The 20,776-nt window shown below is 31.6% G+C and overlaps 1 protein-coding gene across 2 annotated transcripts; it reads right to left on the minus strand.

Moving 5' to 3' along the window:
• Nucleotides 1–14,966: 14,966 nt before the first annotated feature.
• On the minus strand, nt 14,967–20,296 carry LOC114168268. Of its 2 annotated transcripts, none has more exons than XR_003600653.1 (3): nt 17,618–17,725; nt 16,126–16,314; nt 14,967–15,174 (listed from the first exon to the last, which is right to left on the minus strand). XR_003600653.1 is itself a non-coding variant. In XM_028053019.1 (3 exons), the coding sequence occupies exons 1-3, from the start codon at nt 20,281–20,283 to the stop codon at nt 16,255–16,257; spliced, it is 498 nt and encodes a 165-aa protein (XP_027908820.1). In that variant the 5' UTR covers nt 20,284–20,296; the 3' UTR covers nt 16,036–16,254. The 2 variants fall into 2 exon arrangements, 1 of the variants encoding a protein (XP_027908820.1); XM_028053019.1 differs by lacking the exon at nt 14,967–15,174 and adding an exon at nt 19,957–20,296 and having other exon boundaries at nt 16,036–16,314; nt 17,618–17,728.
• Nucleotides 20,297–20,776: the final 480 nt, after the last annotated feature.

The raw sequence follows: 20,776 nt of genomic DNA on the forward strand, positions 1-20,776 counted from the left end.
CTTTCCAGACTGCGCCATATGCCCTACAATGATACATCACAACTCGGATCAAAACAACTTAGTATTATTAACACAACTTAAGTAATAAACAGATACCTTCGATATCTATTATAGGGTGCACCGAATTATAAACCCTAACTAGGCCCTTAGTGGGCAACTTATCGACAAACTTCAACAAGGTCTCCACAACCTCCCTATCACCAACCGATAATTCATCCATCCCCATGTCCTTATACCGAGAAGGATTGTTTGTCCAACTCAAAGGGAACTTGGGACTTCCGTCTGCGTTCAAAAAATAAGCTTTTCCTCCTTCCTTGACGATGACCTTGAAGTACCCATCTTTGAAATGCTTGAAAGACTGGGAGAAAGCATCCAGTCTGCTGATGTTGGGATGACTAATCAAAGAGAGCCAAGTAGCCGACCGCCGAGGTCTGGTGTCGTAAAAATATAAAAGGGCATAGGGAGTGGGCTCCAAATATAAGGACTTGCACAGAATGCGGAAAGCCTGCAAGTAGGCCCAACTATTAGGATGTAGCTGGGTAGGTGCCACATTCAACGCCCACAACACACCCATAGTGAAATCGTCTAAGGGCAGTCGCACATGAAGCTGAGAAAAGTGGCACATATACATGTAGAAGAACTTCTCGGTAGCCCCCTCCTGCCCATGGCATACCCGGTCGACGGCACTCACCCTCTCTAGCGAAACAATGTCTCCACTGACACCCTTGGAGATGACGGGTGTGCAGTTCAGCCAAGAGTTCAACAAACGGGGCCATCTGAATAAAGACGATTGATCACGAACATCAGCAGCAACCCACCCATAGGCGCCTTTCGTCGGCCAGTTGCTCTCCTCCAACTCTTCGGGGAGATCCTCTCGAACCTCCCTCACAACCTCCATTGGCATCCTGCTCGTAACAACTCCAGAACTCGTACCCTCTCCACCAAGTTGCCTATCCTTACTTCTATCTGACTCGGTACTTTCACTACTACTAGACGTAGACACGCTACCACTACTAGACATACCTGGTTTCATTTTTTACGAGAAGATGTCAGTCGAAATTGAGGACTAGTCGGACAGTTTTACGCGCACAAGATCTCTGAATTCAGAACTCTCACAAATGAAACAAGTAACCCCTCATCTGTTTGCAAACCCATATTTATAGTCCATGATCCCAAACGACGAAACTCTTCCCGCCAAAATAATACCCCAGACCAATCGACACCATCATTGCAAAGGATATGACACTTCAAAACGACGACGCCAAAACTTTTTCGATTTGACCACTGACGCCCCTTCACCTACCTCCTGACGGTTACCACTTTTTAGCCTTAACACTGTTCACCACACTTAAAGGCTGGGGGACTGGTGTATCACACCTAGCCGGTTCCGCTAGCATACCAACACAACCAACACATATCACCCTTGACCGACAACTCCCATCGGACAAGGCTGGGGGACTGGTGTACCACACCTAGCCTGACTCGACCAAATAAGTAAACAATGCATGCACCAGGGCCGCCAAGCATTCAACCTAACCCAAGTCAGCCTAACTTATATCGGTTCTAACCTATACATATCGTCAAAGAAGGTAGTCGGTCTAGGCCGGCTACTCCAGCAAACCCGGTAAGATTAAAGCCCGACCCAAGCCGACTACTCTAATAAACTTAGCGAGATAGAAGCCCCTACGTCCAATAAGTCTTAAGGGCCTAGGTTAGGGCCTAGGCCCACTCATAGCCCAAGCTAGAGCCCAAATCAAGGCCCGACCCATGAGGTGGTCAAACATCATTAATGTTCTATAAATACGCGTGGACCCCATTAATTAAAGGTACGCATTCATTAATCATTGATTTGACTCTCTGAGAGCTTTGACTTACTTGAGCTTCGGAGACTCTTCTGCAGGTAACCCCTCCTGGGTTCAAGCTGACATGTATCGACCGGGAAGAGGCCAACTGAAGAGATAGCGGACTACATGGTAAGGTGACTCTTGTGCCTAACTTATCTTATTTGTTCTCTGCAGGAACAGGTACAAAAGGACCCGAGTTCACCACACTTAAAGGCTGGGGGACTGGTGTATCACACCTAGCCAGTTCCGCTAGCATACCAACACAACCAACACATATCACCCTTGACCGACAACTCCCATCGGACAAGGCTGGGGGACTGGTGTACCACACCTAGCCTGACTCGACCAAATAAGTAAACAATGCATGCACCAGGGCCGCCAAGCATTCAACCTAACCCAAGTCAGCCTAACTTATATCGGTTCTAACCTATACATATCGTCAAAGAAGGTAGTCGGTCTAGGCCGGCTACTCCAGCAAACCCGGTAAGATTAAAGCCCGACCCAGGCCGACTACTCCAATAAACTTAGCGAGATAGAAGCCCCTGCATCCAATAAGTCTTAAGGGCCTAGGTTAGGGCCTAGGTCCACTCATAGCCCAAGCTAGAGCCCAAATCAAGGCCCGACCCATGAGGTGGTCAAACATCATTAATGTTCTATAAATACGCGTGGACCCCATTAATTAAAGGTACGCATTCATTAATCATTGATTTGACTCTCTGAGAGCTTTGACTTACTTGAGCTTCGGAGACTCTTCTGTAGGTAACCCCTCCTGGGTTCAAGCTGACATGTATCGACCAGGAAGAGGCCAACTGAAGAGATAACGGACTATATGGTAAGGTGACGTTTGTGCCTAACTTATCTTATTTGTTCTCTGCAGGAACAGGTACAAAAGGACCCGAGTTCAAATCCTACAAAAAGTCAATTTGTTTTTATTTTTTGATTTATTTATGATTTCAACTATAATATTATTATTTGTAATATTTTTATAAGTATTAGTATTTCTAATTATTAATAATATTATTATTATAAATATTATTTATAGTGATAGTAGTAAAATTATAACAAATATTAGTATTATTATAATAATAATATTTATTATTATTACTATATGTTACTATTATAAATTATTAGTATTAGTATTATTGACATTATTAGTAGTAAAGTTATTATTGTTATTTGTAATATATAATATTATTACTATTATATATTTATGTTAGTAATTACGTTTCAATTTTTATTAGATAATGATAAATTATTTTTTTGTCTTCAACTTAAAAAAAATAGGTATATTGACAAATATATGATTAATTTAAAATTTCACTCCAACATTTCATTGTTGATGTTCATACCCATTCAAATTTGAAGGATTTGTCTACCATTATTGAATTATATTGATTGTCTAATTCATTTTATTTATCACTTAATGTTTCATTTTCTACAACGAAGATTATTACAACAAAATCTCGAATAAGATGAAAGATGAATTTCTTGAACACCATATGGTTGTTTACATTCAAAAAGGGATAACTGAAAATTTTTATTCTGAATAAATTATTGATGAGTTCAAAATTTTTCACTATAAATTATTTTGGTTCCTCCAAAATTATTGGTCAAAATCCGTCACAAATTATTATTATCAACTATAATTAATAATCATTATTACTATCAACTATAAATATTATTATCATTATTATTAATTATAATTATTTCTATTATTATATTACTCATATTATTATATTATATTATTATTATTAATAAAAACTATAATTATTATAATAGTTATTATTATTATTATTATTATTAGATACACATTTTACTTTTACTTACCATGTAGGAATCATGTTTCAATTACTTGTCATTTTTATTTGTTTTGTTGTTTATTTATCTTTACATTTGAACAATTATTTCAATTTTAAAAAATAGTTACTAAAATTAGTAAAATAATAAAACTAAAAAATAGTTTTTTTATTATAAATAATTATTTAAATTTAAAATATAATAATTAAGAGGATAAACTTGATAAAATAAAAATGACACAAAATATGTTTATCTCTTTATATATGTAGTTGTATTAATATTAATATTATTAGTAGTAGTATCAATATTTTTTTTATCACTACGTGATATTATTATAGTGGTATTATTATTATTATTATTATTATTATTATTATAGTTAGACACATATTTTACTTTTATTTACTACGGGATCACATTTCAATTACTTGCTCTTTGTATTTGTTTTGTTATTCATTTAATCTCTATGTCTGTATAATTATTTAAATTGAAAAAAATAGTTACCAAAATTAGTAGAATGATAAAAATGACAAATATTTTTTATTATGAATAATTATTTAAATTTAATAAATAATAATTAAGAGGATAAATTTGTAAAAACAAAAAAAGACATAAAAATATATATTTAGTTAGTGTATTATTATTATTATTATTATCACTACGGGATATTATTATAATGGTATTATTATTATTATAGTTAGACACATCTTAATTTTATTTATTACGGGATTATATTTCAATTAGTTGTCCTTCTTAATTGTTTTGTTGCTGATGTATATCTTTATATATAATTATAGATTATTAGTATGTCAACATTAGGTTTGGTATTTCCATTGACATTAATATTTATAGCATAAAAATTATTATTATTATCATTATTTTGTTGTTATTAGTATTTATTATTATTATTATTATTATTAAGGTTAATTATGTTTTTCGTCCCTCAAGTATTATGCGATTTTGTTTTTAGTCCCCCAACTAACGTTTGCTCCAATTTGGTCCCTCATGTTTTGAAACGATTGGAAATAATCCTCCTTTTTGGACGCCGTTAGTTTTGTTTGACACCTGGCAAACAGACTGCCACGTATGGATCTCGTTTTAAGCTGTATAAGTGGACTGTGTTTCTGCACGTGCTAATTAAAGAGAATGACATCCAAATAAAAGAGGGGTTGAGAGAGTTTGAAACCCTAAAATTGAAATTTGAGAATTGGGGCTTCGAGATAGTGAGGAATTGATGCATATCGTCATTGGGCAGGCAAAGTTTGGCATAGTTATTGCGTTCTTCACTGATGAAGAGTGGTAGCAAAGGGTTTCCATGTACTCCGCGGAATACAAGTTCGAAAATGTCGCAAAGTTGTGCGTCATCTTTAGAAATGTCATCCAAAGTCTATGGGTGTGGGGAAAGATTGTTGCTCCTAAAGGCATCTACTGTGAAAAACAAAGGGAGATTATTTTGGAGATGTCGAAATTGGGCTGTAAGTTTCAAATCTCGTGACTTTTATTGGATGTTGCTTTTGTATTTGTGGCAATGGTTTCATCTTTTTCTTTCGCAGACCAATTCACATTGTAATTACTTTGAATGGGTTGACGACGAGGAATCTGATTTTCAAGGGAAAGAAACTGAAAGTGAAGCCAGTGGTGGAAAAAGAGTTGATGGTGGGAAAAAAGGTGGAGAAGATTAAGTTTCTTTGAAAAGGGAGAAAATTATGCTGGATTTGATGAAGAAAAATGAGAAGTTGAAGATGAAATTGCAACAAGAGAAAAAAATTGCACATTCCTGTTTTTTTTTATTTGTGATATCGTGGGTCTCAACAATTATAATGGTGTTCATGTTGTTGTTCAAAGTTAATTGCAATGTTTGAGATTACTGTAGTGAGAAGTGTTTTGTAGTTGTGATTATGATATTATTGGAATTGTAATGGAATTTCAAACTTTTGGTTACTGTTATGTCTTAGTATTTGCAATGAAAATACAACTTGTAGCTGTGATTATTATGCGTTTACTGTTATCATCAATCTCAGATTCTGGAAATTTTGCTTAATACCACATTCAGCATATTGAAACAAAACTCATGGCAATGAAATAATTACATCATGATTTACTGATAAAACAAAGTGGTCTAAATTGTTTTCATTCATAAACAATAAAACGTAATCCAACACTAGTTGTCAATTAAGTGTAGCAGACAAGTGGTCCCTAATTGTGAATACAATAATCCAATAGTTCTGCAATCAAAAAAGTGGTTAACTTTCACTATGCCCAATATTCTAAAACAGTGGTCCACTATTATAATGCACTGTATTACAGAAAAGTGGTCCACCATACAAAAAAGGCAACAAAAAAACTTGATTCTTTCACATTCACGTGGGTTGTGCTGAAGTTGCAGTACTTACTTGAGACCCTAAAACCCGTGTTCCCATTCTTCTTCTCCTTATGGTGGTTCGAGGTCTTTCTCCTTGGTTGGTGGCTACTGCAACCCGTGATGTGGATCTGGTTCTACTGGTGGAGCTAAGGTTTGATGTTCCTGCAGTGTTGCTTGCTGCACTACCAGTTGTATGCATCTGTCCCTGCTAATTTGGTATGAATTAAAGATTCAGAAGTTGTATTTAGGAAGGAAAGAAATTGTAAATAGTACAGATGTGCGTTTACCTTTCTTTTTCTGATTCCCCTTCTACAGCTTCTTATGTTATGGCCTAACTATTTACACTTGCTACATTTGATGATGGTATTCTTCTTTGATAGTTTGGAATGGCTGACATGTTCATCAGCTTCCCTTCTTCTTAGCTTTTTTAGTCTCCCAGGTGGAGTCTTATAAATGGGTGGCAGTAGTTCAGGTTCATTAGTTTTTGGCCAAAGTTGTTGTCCATTGATTGGGGTAATTTGAGGGCCATACGAAGCCTGGTAGGCATCCCTTTTGTAATAAGCATCAACATAATCCTCTGGGTTTTCAACCTTGTAATTATTTAAGTTTAAAATATAACAATTAAGAGGATAAAATTGAAAAAAACGAAAAAGGACACCATAGATGTTTATCTCTTTATATATGTAGTTGTATTATTATTATTATTATTATTATTATTATTATTATTATTATGACTATGCAATATTATTTTAGTTTTATTATTATTATTATCACTACACAATATTATTTTACTATTATTATTATTATTATTATTATTATTGTTATTATTATTATTATAATAGTTAAATACACATTTTATATTTATTTACTATGAGATCATATTTCAATTGCTTGCACTTTTTATTTGTTTTGTGTAATTATTTGAATTAAAAAAATATTTACTAAAATTATGAAAATGATAAAATGGACAAATAATTTTTATTATGAATAATTATTTTAATTTAACAAATAATAATTAAGAGGATAAAATTGTATAAACAAAAGAGGATATAACAAATGTATATCTTTTTATATATGTAGTTATTGTATTATTATTATTATTATTATTATTATTATTATTATTTTTATCACTACGAGATATTATTATATTGGTATTATTATTATTACTATTATTATTATTATTATTATAGTTAGACACACTTAAATTAATTTACTATGGAACCGTATTTCAATTACTTGTCATTTTTATTTGTTTTGTTGTTAATGTATATCTTTGTATATAATTATAGTTGACATTAGCTACAATGTTAGCATTAATATTAATATTTATATCATAAACATTATTATTACTATTATTGGTATCATTATTATTTTTTTTATTATTATTATTACTATTCATAGGAATTTTATTATTATAAGTGTGCTTTTTTTAATTATAGAAAATATTGTTATACTAAATACTTTTGCTAAATAGAGTTTTAATTTTTTTAAATTTATATTAATATTATTATTAGTATTTTTAATGGTTAAATAAATATAATAACAATTATATTATTATTCTAAAAAAATTAAAATAAAACAAAAAACAAAAAAAAATGTTAGCACGGATCATAGGCTATTATAATTATTTGGTAAAATCAATTAACTGTATTATATTATGATATCAATTCTATTTATTATATTTAAAACTGAAATTATTATTTGATCACTTAGATTTATTATTTCATTACTTTAATAACAACATTTACAACAATATAACTTAGTTTTCATAATATTTCATTACATAATACTTTCACTATTTTATTATTTTAATATAAAAAATAAAAAAATACGTCACATGCGTATGCATGGGCCAATCACTACAAGAAAAACATATTTTTAACGGAGGTTTATTTTTACATTACCCAGGGTTAAAACCTCTACTAAGTTCTTTACCCGGGGTTTCGATTTCCCCCGCTAAACCATCCCTGGAGAATGTGTTAGCCGGGGTTTTTACAAATCCCATGAAGCACCAATCAATAATAGAGGTTTTTTATCCTCTTGTATTTAACATAGGTTTTAAAACCTTAGTTAAGTTTTGCGGGTTTAAAACCCCTGATTAATTACCATGAATTTTGAAACCTTTGTAAAATATCGTGGATTTTGAAACCTCCATAAAATACTATGGGTTTTAGAACCTCCATAAAATAACATAGGTTTCAGAACCCCCATAAAATACCATGGGTTTTAAAACCCCCTAAAATACCCTGGGCTTCAAAACCTCCTAAAGTACCATAGATTTTTAAATTATTATTATATTTTTTTACTCATTTATCATTTATATATTCATATATATTTTTTCAATCACAATTATTTACATTTATTCTATTTTTCTAATCTATATTTAATGAAATTATACATAAATATATATAAACTCATCAAATTGACAAATTATTTATAGATAACTAAATGTATATCAAAATATAACAAATATACGAATTCAAATTCAAATTCAAGTACAATATTAGTCAGCAAAAACCATCATGAAGTACTGCAATGGTTCTCAAAACATAAAATGATTCAATTAACTTCCACATTATATTATATTCTTCAACTATCACATGATTTTCCTCATGTCCAGAACTTGTATTAGTTGGCACACTTCCTTGTTCAGAAACCTACAATATAAATGTGAATCATAATTACAAATGTAAACTCTGAAAAATAAAATAAGTTATGCAGTCTTAAACATTACCGGTGCAGGATTGAACATAGTTAACTCAGGAGGCAATTGACCTTGATAATTTTGAGAAAAGAAGTTCATGATTGCATCAAGTCTTTTGTCACGTTCTTCATTTCGTTTATTTTGTTCATCCAATTGTGACTTTAATGTAGTGACCTATATTATTATTCTAGAAAGCAAAGCCTAAACAATCGGCCAATATTATTGCTATTCTATTGCTCTTTGAGAAACCTCTTCAAATCTTCACATCTTCTTTGGCCCATGTGAAGAGTATGAGAAGCCCATGTGGGTTTGGGCCATCTTGAATGAAGCCCAATTGGATCTTTTTTAGCATGCTCCTTGTTATTGGGCCTCTTGATGGGCTTGGGCTTGAAGGTGCATGTGGGTCATGTATTGGGCCTTGAGCATGATTTGGGCCTAGGCGTTGACCCAAGCTATAAGCCTTGTTGGGATCACATCAGTATGGTTTAAGGCAAGGATAATAGGCACAACCAAACGACTTTAGAGCATCATAATCAAGTCTTTTAACAAATCATAATGAAAAAGGACTTTCATTTGGGTTAACTAATGATGGCAATTTGTTGATGAGATAAACTGAGGTAGAGAAAGCTTCCCACCAGTAGTGTGAAGGCATTTTAGCCTGTGTTAAAGTGTGAGCCCTAGTTCAGTCACATGTCTATGTTTCCTTTAAGCTCTACCATTTTGCTGAGAGGTATACGGGCAAGACATTATAAATTGGATTCCCGATTCAACGGCTATTTTCTGGACAAGTTTAAACTCACCTCCACCATCACATTGAAGAGCTTTTATCTTCTTGTTAGATTGATTTTCAACCAGGCTTTTGAATTGAGTGAAAGCGTGTATTGTTTCTGATTTTTGTTTCAAAGGAAAAATCCAAGTGAACCTGTTGTAATCATCAATGAAAAGAACATAGTACTTAAAATTAGAGGGAGATAAAATTGGGGCAGGTCCCCATACATCACTGTGAATCAATTCTAAAGGTTCTTTAGCATGAGAGGAAGAGGATTTAAATGGTAACAAATGAAGTTTTCCAAATTGACAAGTTTCACATAATGAAAATTGATCACGTGATGATGTCTAAACATTGCAAATCTTCAACACCTTTTCTAAGACTTTATTGTTAGGGTGTCCAAGCTTTCTATGCCAATTCTCCTTTAGTGACATGTAGACATATGGATCTTTATTGACTTGAGATTTGACACTTGAAAGTTGGTATAATCCATCTCTAAGTTTCCCTCTTAGTAGTATTTCCCTATCAAATTGTCCTTCACATAACAGTAGTTTGCATCAAATTCAACCAGCGCATTATTTTCGGCAATTAGCTTAGATACACTCAACAAATTTTTTGTTATTTATGGAACATATAGAACATTATGCAAGTTGAGGTTATTCAATTTAGTTATGCTTGAGGCCAATATTTTCAATCTTTCACCATTTCCAACTAAGAGAGAAAAAGTCGTACCATTGTTTTCATTGAGATCTTGAAGTTTCTCATTTTGATGGGTCACATGGTTGCTAGCTCCACTATCAAACCATTCATAGCCCTGATTGTGGTAGGGGGAGGCTATGAAAGCATTGTGATTTTCTCTCGTTATTTTTAGCATTATGATTTGAACCTGTGTTTGACTTATCATAACGATAAAAGCAATTTACTTCTATATGTCCGATCTTATTACATACTTGACATATGGGTTTAGAGCTACCTCTTCCTTTACCTCCTCTAAAGTTTGAGCCCCTCCAATTACCTTGTGTCCCTGGTTTATTGTTTCTGAAATCAGTTTTAGTTGCAAGGTTTGCTGAAGAATTCATTGAAAGATTATTGAAACTATTCAACTATTCTATTTTTCTTTCAAAAGCCAATAGTTGGGCTTATAGATTAACCCAACTAAGGTTGATTTGATCAGATAATTTAACCACCACCGGATTGTAATTAGCATCCAGTCCATTTAGCATTTGAATCATCAAATCTAAGTTGGAGATTGGTGATCCTGCCAACTTTAATTTATCAGCAAGGTTCTTCATTTTGAGAAGATATTGATCCATCTTCATTTCTCCTTTGCAAGTGTTGTGAAATTCTAACTTGAGGTAGATTGTCCTTGATTTGGTATGTGCACCTACTAGGCTTTGAGCTTCATCCAAAAGTTCCTCGGAGGTTTCACAATGCAACAACTATGTTGCAATATCAATGGCCATTGAATTTCTTAGCCACCCTAGGAGAGTTTGATCATGTGCAATCCACTCTTCATAGTCAGGATTGGTTTTCTGAGTTTTGTCACTTGTAGTGACAAACAGCTATGGGCATTTTTTTTATTCCTAGTTTGTAGCCATCAAGTTTGCAACGTTCTTATCAATGGAAGAACTAGTGACTTCCATAGGAGATAGTTATCTCTGTCCAACCTGATAGAAACATTTGTGGGTAGGTCATTTTTGTGATTTGTGTTGGCTACGGAAGACATGATTGGATCGAGAGCCTTCAAGCTTAAGAGCTTTGAAACGAAAAAAGATAAAATGGAGAAATATTGCAATGCTTTTGTAATACAGATGTTGTGTTTATATAAACACAATACAGTACACTCATAATCTCTATTATAAAGTCATCATTGAATACAATAAACAATATAGGAAATAATTGATAATGATGGCTGCACACATGAGAAATAATACACGGGCATAATACCAAAGATATTGGGATAATATTATTGACATAATATCTTTGGTATTGATTCTAATAATTAGAATCATAACTTTCTCTAACTTCTTGAAAGAAAAAGTAACTCTATCTTATCTATGAAATATTAATTTCATAGTTAACATTAATTTTTTTCCATGAAATTTTATATATTCATTTTTTATGAATGTGGAAATGTACTATGTGTTTTTTCATAACTATTTTCTAATTGTGGCTTGATTATACAGAGTTTTCTAGCTTGATTATCATAGAGTTTTCTCTACTATGTCTCTGAATTTTTTCGATTAAATTATGATAAATTATATGAAAAAAATAGGCAGGTACCCGCATAACGAATACCCGACGGATAAAGGTACGAGTACGGGGCAAATATTTATCCAGCAAGTAGGGTACATGGGAGCTATTACCCGTACCCTACCCGTCCCGTTGACATCCCTAATCTTGACTAATATTTTTGGAGAGCCAAAATAATACATTAAAAGTTTATAGTTTTGAAGTTGTATTTAATGTGGATCATATTTTAAATTATTTTTTCTAATTTCATCTCTTTTACTTGTTAGATATTCTCATATTTGAGAATGTTTTCTTTATTACATTCTATATAATTAATATCAAACTCCTAATGTAATTCTTTTGCCCTTTAAGAAATGGCTCAGTTAATTTAACAATTGGATTATGGATACCATGTTTCGAAACATGTAAAGAATTTGATTTTTTTTTCATATAATTTATCATAATTTAATCGAAAAAATTCAGAGACATAGTAAAGAAAACTCTATGATAATCAAGCTAGAAAACTCTGTATAATCAACCATAATTAGTGCTTGGATCACTAACAATTTATTTTGTAGTTTATTTTTGAATGAAATATTAAAGAAATTACTAACTTCATCAATGCCCACATCTTACAACATTGTATAAAGTTTCATGTTGTCCAATTACTAACTTCATCCACGGGTACAGATACTATGATACCCATACCCGCCCCATTAACATGTGGGTATCAAAAATATCCGTACCCGCGGGTAGCGAGTATCCATTTTTAATATCTATTTTCTATCCGTTGCGGGTTTTATCCGCAGATACCCGCGGGTACAGATTTTTTTGACATCCCTAGTCAAGATCCCTTGTGCACATTAATTACTTAAAAATAATTATTTTTAGTTATTTATGAATAATTATTTATATGTAAGTAGGCATACAAATTTTGGACCTTGGGTGATTCATCTATTTACATGCAAATTTTTAAATATTACGGAAAGGTATTTTATGCCGGAATACAATTCTTTTATAAAAATAATCAGCTTAATTTTTCATTTATTTACCCTACCCTTATTTAATACTCATATTTTCTTTTTAATCATAGGATTATTATCATTTATTCATGGTTAAATTCCTTAAATTCACTTAATGTGAATATTATTTCTCCTAAATTTATTTACGTTTAAAATAATAAAAAAATCATGTCGAGTATTCAAAGTATTCATAGCAATGTTAAAGTCTATGCTAGGTGGTGTCTTCTGCACGGTAGAGTTGGATTTGGTCGTAGCCAAGGGACGGATCATAAATTCAAGAAGGGATCACAAATTCAAGAAAAGAGGTCGGAAGGAAATAAAATTTAATAAATAAGTACATGTTACATTTTATTAAGTTGTGTTTCCTTCATGTCATAAACTTCATCAATAATAAAATATGTATCAAATTTCTCAAAAATCATTCTTTCAATGTAGATGATCAAATAATCGTCTAGAAATTCATGTCATAAAATTCATCAATAATATAATATGTATGAAATTTCTAAACAATCATTCTCTCAATGTAGATAATCAAACAATCAGTTAAAAATTCATCTTTCATCTTGTTTCTGAGTCTATTTTTCACAATCTACATAGCTGAAAAAGGTTTTTTCGTTGTAGCAGTTGAAACATGTAAAGTTAATACTAATCGAATTAAACGATCAATCAATAGATAAGTCAAATATTTTCTTGTTTTTATCAATCTCCTTGACATAGTTCAAAAATTGTTGATAGATTTCTCAATTCAGAATGAAATGGAACATCAAGATGCAACTTGTATTCTAAGATGCATCTTTCCTGTTATGTAAAATCATCAACATAAAACTATATTGTCAATTCACAAAATTTCTCTAAATTGAATGATTTGCAAAGCCCTTTTGGATCTAGAATTGCACTCAAAGTAAGTATAACTCCACCATATTAACACAAAATCTATTATTAAGCTCATGCAAGTGAGTACCAAGTGTAACAATGAACAAATTAATATGATAATAATGTTCAGTTGTAATGTTATCAGCATATTTCTGAGTTGACATCTTCTAGGAATATACAAGGTAGTCATCTCAAGAACATTGATTTCGTGCTTCTCACAAAATGATATGACTTCCTTGAAAAAACTTTATATATCATTGATAAAAATATGCATCAATTGTAGATTATTTTCCCATAATGATGAATATGTCCTCACCCTATGTATCATTGATAAAAATAAATTCAAAAAATAAGCCAATCTTTCATGAATTGAAGGTTAAGGTGAGAATATTAATAACATGATAATGAAATTTGTTTACTAGGTTGTAGTGTATTAACTAAGAAAAGTTGCCAAAGTATTTGTGTTGTGTGTAAGCTCCTTTGGAGAATTGTGGAAGCTAAACAGGAAGAAGAAAGGTTGCAACTTGCAAATCACTTGAAAGTGTGAGAGACATGATAACTTCTTGACAAAGAAATTGTACTTGACTTCTTAAGCAAATTTTTTACTTTTGTTTTAATATATGTTTTTGATCCCTGAAGTTTGAACTTAATTTGGAAATGGTCCCTGGTTGAAACTTGGTCACTATTTGGTCTCTGTACATGCAACATCATTGTTAAAATATAATAATAATACTACTATTAATAATAATAATAATAATAATATTATTATTATTATATGATAATAATATTATTATATAATTATTAATAATAATATTTTCATATATTAATAATACTATTAATAATTATATATCAGTAATATAATTATATTATTAATAATATTAATATTATTATTATTACAAATTATTAATAATAATATTAATAATAAATAATAATATTATTAATTATTATTAATATTATTATTGATATATTATTATATAATTATTATTAATATTAATATTAATAATACACTAGTGTAAAATAGGCTTTTTATACCGGTTAAAAAAGGTCTTTTATACCAGTTCTAGCAACGGTATAGATGCAGGTGGTATAGAATGTTTGATCTTTCTATATCGGTTACATGACAGGTATAAAAAAAATTATTTTTTATACCATTTCTAAAACCGGTATAGAAAGTTCTCTTGGAAAAGAAAAGTTATATAAGAAGAAACGATTTACTATACCCAATTATGGTTCCAACCGGTATAAAAAATTACACATTTTACACCAAGTATGACCTCAACCGGTATAAAAAGTGATTTTTTATTTTTTTAAGAAAAAATGTTTATGCTTCCTACCACATACCAAACCTGTATATAATTATCCAAAACATCCAGAAACAAATCTCATTTAATCTAATATTTACATGAAATAGAATCTAATGTTTATATAAAATATAATACTACTCCAAACCGAATTACTCTATAAGTCATAAAACACCTAACATCATCTTATATAAACACTTAAAGAAACGAAGCCCATTGCTCACGAACTTCCTTCAAGACTCCTTGATCCATTGGAGATGCGTCATTGAAAATCTACACTATGAATAGTTGAGTCAACAATCTTTTAATGATAAATACTTAATATGTGATTTAGAAATTGTACATATTACCATATCCCATGAGTCAACAATGTTTACGGATATGATTCTATGCATGTGCCTCATGGTATAATATAATTTTTTTTCAAGTTGAGATGCTCATTTCTAAGTGTGTATCCAAACAGGTTGTGTAGGATCAACCAATCACAACCCTAATGACAAATTGATGAAAGCTTAAAAGTCCCCAAATCAAGCAACACGACAATGACTAAATGAATCTAGCCCATTGCAATCATTGGTTAAAGTCCACAACCACCAGAGGATGTGTAAACATCAACTCCAGATCCTAGAAAAACCATTTACCATTAAGTTTTTGTGCATGACAGACCAATTTTCACAGAAAATAATTTCCTTTTTGCGTAGAGGTCTTGTCCTGCAAATTATGTCTTGGTTCATTATCATTTATAAGTTGTACCAAAAATCAAATTTCTTAATCAATAAACTTTATAGTGGTGATTACCTTGCATCTGCATTTTCACAATCACATCTTTCTGTGCCATTAACCCATCATGTCAACCAACCTCACAATCTTTATCTCTAGTTTTTTCACAATCATTTTACTTATAACTCTCCGATACTCTTTCATACTCCTAAAACCAATTACATGATCTAGAGTAGGCAACTACACCATTTCCAATACTAGTTTTGTTATTTCAAGATAATGGATGTGTTGAATACTGCAAAATAATGAACATCATAGATCACCCATAATATACTTGTTTCTCAACAGATTGAAAAGACAATTAATTTAAGTGGCCAACCCATAACATGTTAGGCCTTATTTGTGCAGCAAGGATACAATAATGATACAAAATAGTATTGTTGGTAAAAAGGGGGAAAAGTATCAGTAATAATAAACTCAACTGGAAAAAAGATATAAACACACCTTAATAAAAATAAATTGAACTCCACCGATAGGATCAAGTTGATCCACAAAAAACGTTGGTTTACCGTGTACAGATGCAGCAACTTCAGAAACTTCATAAAACATATTGGTCAACATGGAAATAAGCTTTCAGTGAACTAATTCTGCCCAAGAGTTCTCCCTACTGATTCTTACAAGTGCCTTCAGAACCTATCAGTGACGTAAAGCAGTAAGCAAATAGCTATGCATTAATAACTCAAGATACAACACCTAGGGTTTAGAAATTCCTGTATGGCTGACATGCTTAAAACCATATAGCTTGCACACAGACTTAAGTGCCCAAATGGGAAACAAACTGTCTTAATGGAAGACAAGAAAGTACTGAATAACTAAAGAACATCTACATTACAGAAACCAAAGTACTACAACCTTATAGTTTGTTTGTTTTAGCTCCTCATAGAAATTCTAAAACATAATCCAATAGCATTAAGTTGCAAGCTACTCAACAATTCCAGAAAAACAAAGTTGATGCTAGTTAGGTACGTTCACCTAAACCTAAACACTGAAAGTTTTTCAAGCGTTCAACCTTACAAAATCATTCATGGGGGGTTAAAAAAAATATATACAACAATTGTTCAACCAAGGAGATGATAGAGTGACTAATACCAAGGCACCAAAAATTGGTTATATATAGAATTGTATATGTTTTGAATGTATTATGTGTTTAATGTAGACCACACAATATGTATTTATGCTATTGAACAGAATCAATTGCGACACGTAATAATTAGGAATCAATCATCCTAATTTCCAAGATTATGTAATGGTTAATTTCCAAGAAATCTATAACCACTGATTATATTCTAACAATGGTGAAAATCAAAGTGAGACAATGAAGACGCATATTCTAGGATAGCAACTATGAGAAAACTAGCACCAATCACTTGTTCCCAATAGATGGCTATGGCTCATAACAAGGAATAAAGGGAATGAAAGAAATAAGGTAGCATGAGAATATGAAAGTAAAAGGGACAGGTGACAAAGAAGAGACTTAGAGAAGAAAGTTGACATTTATAAGAATAGCATTAGTGAAATGCTCTCCTTGCAATTCAACCACAGAAAACGTCAGTTTTCAGTTCTAGAAGTAGCAACATGACCATTTGGTTTAAAAAGATGTTTGAAACAGGCTCAACTTCCTTCTGTGACACTATTTTTAATTTTATCTAGTTTAGTCTGAAAAATATTAATTATTAAACTTTTACTCGCTTTTTTGCTTAATAAAACATCCCCCATCACCATTCTTTCACTACCTTAAATAGAAGACTTAACTTCTATAGATCTACATTAAATTCCAAAGTTCAATAATTAGTAGGAATCCTTTCCACTGACACCCTGTCCAACCTCCCAAAAAAGAAGAAAAATATTTAGCCAGCAGAATGTGCTATGAAATAAAAATGAAATTTCCATGAAATACAAATAGAATCAAATAGGAGAGTAGGGAATTATTTCTCACCTTTATATCAAGCCCTACTAAACGGTTTCTCCAGATCTTTCCTCTATCACAAACAAAATACAACAAATAGCTGAGAGCAGATGCCCGAACAGATGCATCTTTTTCTTCAGACTGTATAAAGCAATTCATCAGCATAAATGATAATTTATGACAACATCATGATTAAGCCATTATGCTTGAAAAATGGAAAAAACAGATAGACAGATAACATAATTATCTTAAGAACATTCATATGAAATAGATGATAAAAACGTTTTCTTTATCCACCTAAGCTGAACCAACCAGTTTGAAACAAATGCAAACCCACTCCAATACGTGAACACTACCTCAAAAACATATTTTTCTAGTTATTAAAGACAATGATTATTTCAACAGTACTCCACTACCTTACAAGTATATCAAGCATTAGGTACCACCAGGGACTACAACAATTACCCTTTAATTTATTCCACATTCAAAAGTGTTAGCCCTCAAGTTCTACTCTACAAATTTAAAAGAATATACTAAATAGAACATCTTCAGGTGATATTATTTAGTTATAATGTGTACAAGATGGAAGAACTAACCAATGGCACATGTACGTTCAAAGAATTTAAATGTTCATATTTTTAGTTAATGCAGTTATCCTGACAATTTAGTAGTCTAAATGGACATGTACACGACAGTGAATCCCTCTGTACAATGTCTTTTGTCTACATCTTAACAGTATTAGGAATGTAAGCATCCAAATCCTAATTTATGTTATAAGACACTAGAGTACAAGATCATATAAGCTTTGACATATACTTCTACGCAATATTGAACAAAAACAATTTTCTTGATGTGCATTTATATGCACGTGGTTATGAATGTATCTATCATACTCTAAAAGTCTACCTTTGAATGTATTATAATGTCATCATTGAATTCAGAAGTAGAACTTAATTATTCAGATGGAAAAATCATCTAGAAACATTTGACAAATGTGATAAAAAAAAGTTGTATTTCTTACCATACAAAATATTCTATAACACAACACTTGAAAGTCCAACTGGTGTTCTATGCAATTTCTAGCACATATTAATATCACAACAAATCCATCTAGAATAGCTATCTAACTCTTAAAACATAAACTAAAGAAAAACAAATTCCCAATCTCAATAATGGCAAGAAAATAATGTAAACTTGCCTTATATTCTTATATTTTCAATTCACTAAAAAAATGTTGCATCCTAACTGTAATGTCACTATCATAATAGGATTCTTGAGAATATTCTTCTTCTATAGTAGAAGCATCATTAGCAACTATCGGTTCTAGGAGATATGCATGAACCCCAAGGTTTAGAATTAAATCAAAAGCACGAACCCTGCATGATGTATTATAAGAACTAAGCATCTCCTGAAAATTGAATTTCAAATACATTAGTTCTTGAAAATATCATAGATAACATAGCATAACAGAGAAAAAGTCTTTTATTTATGCGTCACCTCAACCATAGAAAGAATGAGCCGAGCAATGGTCTGAGAATTTAAAACATACTTGGAAAATAATATCTCTATGATCATTACACATAATTGGCTTGCAGAAGTGTAAAATGATAGAAATATGAAATAAAATATTATCTCAATCAATCAGTTGCTGGAAAATTAATATGTGGCTAAACAATTTGGCACTTGACACTATAATTTTACCCAACATGAAAAGCATTATAAGTTTTGAAATACTACCTACATAGCCATATCTCGACAATGCTTTCACATCAGTGTAAATTGGCAATTGTTATCTAATAGCCCAAAATAAAATAAAATGGACAACTGCAAAAAACATGAGTCAACAAGTTATATGTTTCATTTCAAGTTTTTTACTAGACCTTGTTTTACTAAATAAGAGGTTGCTTGTGTTGAAATTCCTAAATGTTATTATATGATTCCTTCTAATATAGACTTTCCTATATATTTTGCAGCTCGGGCATGGCTGAGAAATGAAAAGAATCCCATTCCTTTAGATATCTCCATTTACAAGTTCATCAAGAATAACAAAACCATGGCCACTCTCTAGAACATATATGGAATAACAACATGCATTTCTACAACCATGACTTTTAAATATTTTGAGGAGACAAAAACCAAGTTATTTATTAGAGGAGTTGGCTTAGGTTTGTATAAATTATTGATTTCAATATGAATTATTGTATAAACCTGAAATAAATATTGCAAAGCACCAAATACTTATTGGTAATGACTAACCTACCTTAAAATCTTTGCAGAAACAACCTAACCTAGCAAAAATAGGGGAAATGGGATCATCAAACATAGCAAAAGCAGCAAACCAACAAACAATAGGAGAATAGTGATATTGCCTGAACGTGACAGCAATGGAGGTGCGAAACACGAACGTGAACAGAGGAGATCAACTCCAATGGAGGAGCGAACGCAAATGATGAAGGAAAGGAGAATGGAGAAGATAATGACAGAACATGAATGCGAACGACGAATGGCGAACGATGAACGACGAATGGCGAACGACGAATGGTGAACGGCGAACGACGAACCAAACGGCAAACGCGAACAGACCTTAGCAGCATCATACGAACACTAGACGAATGGAATGAGACCCATAGTGGGGAGTAAATGGAAAAGAACAAAAAAAAGGGAAAGTTTGGAGAAGCGAACACACAATAAAGCATGAAACATGACTGAGAAGCGGGACGGATAAGAGAAAAATCGAATTTTCTATGCCTATTATACTTACAACAATTATAGAAAGTCTTATTTAATAGTGTAAAAATATCACTAAATTACTTTTTATACCTATTTTAGGTCCAACGGGAATAAAAGAACTCATATTATTCATAAAATTATTATGGTCTCTCTTTTTTATACCTAATAAATTTGAACAGGTATAATATATAGGTATAAACAACTCATTTTGCACTAGTGATAGTTATAATATTATTATTTATTTTAATATTATTATTAGGATTGTATTATTATTATTATATAATTATTATTCAATTTGCAACGGCCAAACAATGACCATGTTTCAACCTGGGACCATTTTCAAATTAAGTTCAAACTTCAGGGTCCAAAAACATTTTTTTTTCATTTTTCGTCCCAACGCTAGTTTTTTTGTATAAAAAAATTTAAATAAGACATGGTATGCCATTTGTTGTTTTTAAT

Source organism: Vigna unguiculata, chromosome 11, assembly GCF_004118075.2.
Source record: "Vigna unguiculata cultivar IT97K-499-35 chromosome 11, ASM411807v1, whole genome shotgun sequence".
In the NCBI taxonomy this organism is placed as follows: domain Eukaryota; kingdom Viridiplantae; phylum Streptophyta; class Magnoliopsida; order Fabales; family Fabaceae; genus Vigna; species Vigna unguiculata.

Coding starts and splice junctions, on each gene's coding strand:
- LOC114168268 (XM_028053019.1), bottom strand. CDS start 20,283: ATGCTTTATTGTGTGTTCGCTTCTCCAAACTTTCCCTTTTTTTTGTTC. Junction 17,729..19,956: donor TCCATTGCTGTCACGTTCAG/GCAATATCACTA, acceptor TGCTTTATACAG/TCTGAAGAAAAAGATGCATC. Junction 16,315..17,617: donor TAGTAGGGCTTGATATAAAG/GTGAGAAATAAT, acceptor CGTCACTGATAG/GTTCTGAAGGCACTTGTAAG.